This window comes from Haliaeetus leucocephalus, unplaced genomic scaffold (genome assembly GCF_000737465.1).
Source record: "Haliaeetus leucocephalus isolate CR32 unplaced genomic scaffold, Haliaeetus_leucocephalus-4.0 Scaffold374, whole genome shotgun sequence".
Taxonomy (NCBI): domain Eukaryota; kingdom Metazoa; phylum Chordata; class Aves; order Accipitriformes; family Accipitridae; genus Haliaeetus; species Haliaeetus leucocephalus.
In genome coordinates, this window is record NW_010972810.1 from 9,192 (window position 1) to 11,328 (window position 2,137).

The 2,137-nt window shown below is 64.2% G+C and overlaps 1 protein-coding gene across 1 annotated transcript; it reads left to right on the forward strand.

Moving 5' to 3' along the window:
* Positions 1 to 53: 53 nt before the first annotated feature.
* CIDEB (cell death-inducing DFFA-like effector b) lies at positions 54 to 1,072 on the forward strand (the record flags this gene model as incomplete). The annotated part of the gene is made up of 3 exons (XM_010573316.1): positions 54 to 203; positions 546 to 733; positions 949 to 1,072. Coding segments are annotated over 3 exons (462 nt in total), but the record flags the coding sequence as incomplete, so codon positions are not given.
* Positions 1,073 to 2,137: the final 1,065 nt, after the last annotated feature.

Genomic DNA, 2,137 nt, shown 5'->3' on the forward strand with positions numbered 1-2,137 from the left:
CCTGGGTCCCCCAAACTGCCCCCGGACCCCTTTAATTACCCCACCCGGGGCAGGCGGGGGAGGCGCTGAGCCTGGGGCCGCTCGTGACGCTGGTGCTGGCAGAGGATGGGACAGCGGTGGAGACGGAGGGGTTTTTTGGGGCGCTGGCACCCCATACCCCCCTCATGGCCCTGGCGCCAGGGCAGCACTGGGAGCCTCCCAAGGTGAGACCCCAAATACCCCCGGCGGCCCCCCCAATATTTTTTCGCAGTCCTTTGTATCTCCTATAACTCATTTCGGACTCTCTGATACACCCCCAGTTGCCCACCGGGACCCCCCCAAAACTTCTCTGCTCCTTCTTAGGGCCACCTAATTCCTCCACGACTCCCTACAGATCCCTTAGGAGCCCCAAATCCCCCCAAGGAACCTTAAAGACCCCCCCAAGATTCCCCATTGCCCTCCAACAACACCCCTGGGCCCCCCAAAATTTCCCACTACCCCCTAAAAACAGCCCCCCGGGCACCTCTAATTACCCCCAACCCCTTTTCCACCCCCCCCCATCCCAGTCCAGGGAGCACTGGGAGCCCGACCCCCCCCAGGAACGGGGCCTCCGCCCTGGGGCCGAGGTGGCCCGCGTGACGGTGGCCCTGACCAAGACGAATCCCCACGACCTGGTGGGGCAGCTGCGGGTGACGGCGGCCGTCAGGGGCCTCCGCTGCGACGTGGGGGGGCTCGGCCCCGAGCGGCTCCTCAGGTACGTGGGGTTTGGGGGGGGTCGGTCCTGACCCGTGGGGAGCCCCCCCGGGGGTGACTTTTCTACCCACGGGGGTGCAAATGGGGCAGAAGATCTTGCCCCCCCTCTCCGGGGTCTTCTCCTGCCCCATAGACGCCCCGCGGGGGGGCAGAAATTGGGAAAACCCCCGTGGGGGCAACTCTGAGCCCCATTTCTGCACCACCACCCCCCCTCAGGGAGCTGCTGCGGCTGCTGGCGGCCATGACACGTGCCGTGGGGCAGAGCCTCCTGGGCCTCTCGGCCGCTCTCCGCCATCTCCTCGACGGCGCTTCGCCCCACAGAGTGACCTACAACCGCTAAACCCCGCCTCCTGCCCCATAACCCCGCCCCTTTCCCTTCTAACCCCACCCCTTTCCCTTCTAACCCCGCCAATAAAATGTTGACAAAGCATTGCAACCCACTCAGAGAACCCACTGCTGGGACAAAATGGCGTCGGTGGGGGAACAAAGGGCGCTGTAGGAAGCGGGAGGGACTAAGGGATCGGGCCCCACCTTTTTCTTGTGGAAAAAAAAAAGAAAATGATGAAAAAACATCAATTTATATAGAAAAACGCGTGTTGGCAGAGCAGGAGCAGACAAGACTTAGGCAACAAGTACCAGAGCGTCACTGTGACCCCTCCCCTTAGAAAACTCTATGGTGGTCACAACAAGAAGGGCTCCAGACCTGGTCTCTCTGGCACCGAGTCCTCCAGCAGCTCCATGGTGCAAGCGCAGGGCCTTTCTGGCCAGCAGTCCTCCAGTCCTCTATGGCTGGGTGGTCCAGAGCAGACAAGACGAGGCATACAAACCCCCAGAGCGGCGCTTGCCATCTCTGTGGTCCTGCACGACGTCGGGAGACGCTCTCTTTCTGCTCTTCCCTTCTCTATGTCCCACGGTCCTCCAGAAAGGCGCCTCTCTATCCCACAGGCAGCCTCTCTACACCCCCGGCGGGGGTCATCAGTCCTCCAAAAGGGGTCCCAGGAGGTTGCGGCGGCCGGGGGCCGCCCGTAGCCGCTCCCACAGTCGTCGTCGTCGTCGGAAAAGGTCGAGGGCGAGGGTCCGCGCCACCCCCCGGCCGTGGGGGTCGCGCTGGAGGACCTCGTGCTGGGACGCTGCCGGAGGGAGGGGGGACAACGGGGCGTCAGGGCAGAGCTCGGAACCCCCCCCCGAGTGGGGGTCTCCTCCAGCGCCGTCGTCCGCCCGTCTGTCCGTCCCTCCTCCCTCCAAGCTCCGTGGCACTCACCCAGCTCGTCGGCGATGGCGGCGCGGGCGGGGCCGGAGGCGGAGACCCAGACGGCGTCGAGGACGCGGCTGCCGTTGCGGTGACACGCCAGCGAGAGAAAGTGACCCTGCGGGAGAGAAAGCAAAAAACGATGTCAGCCATAAA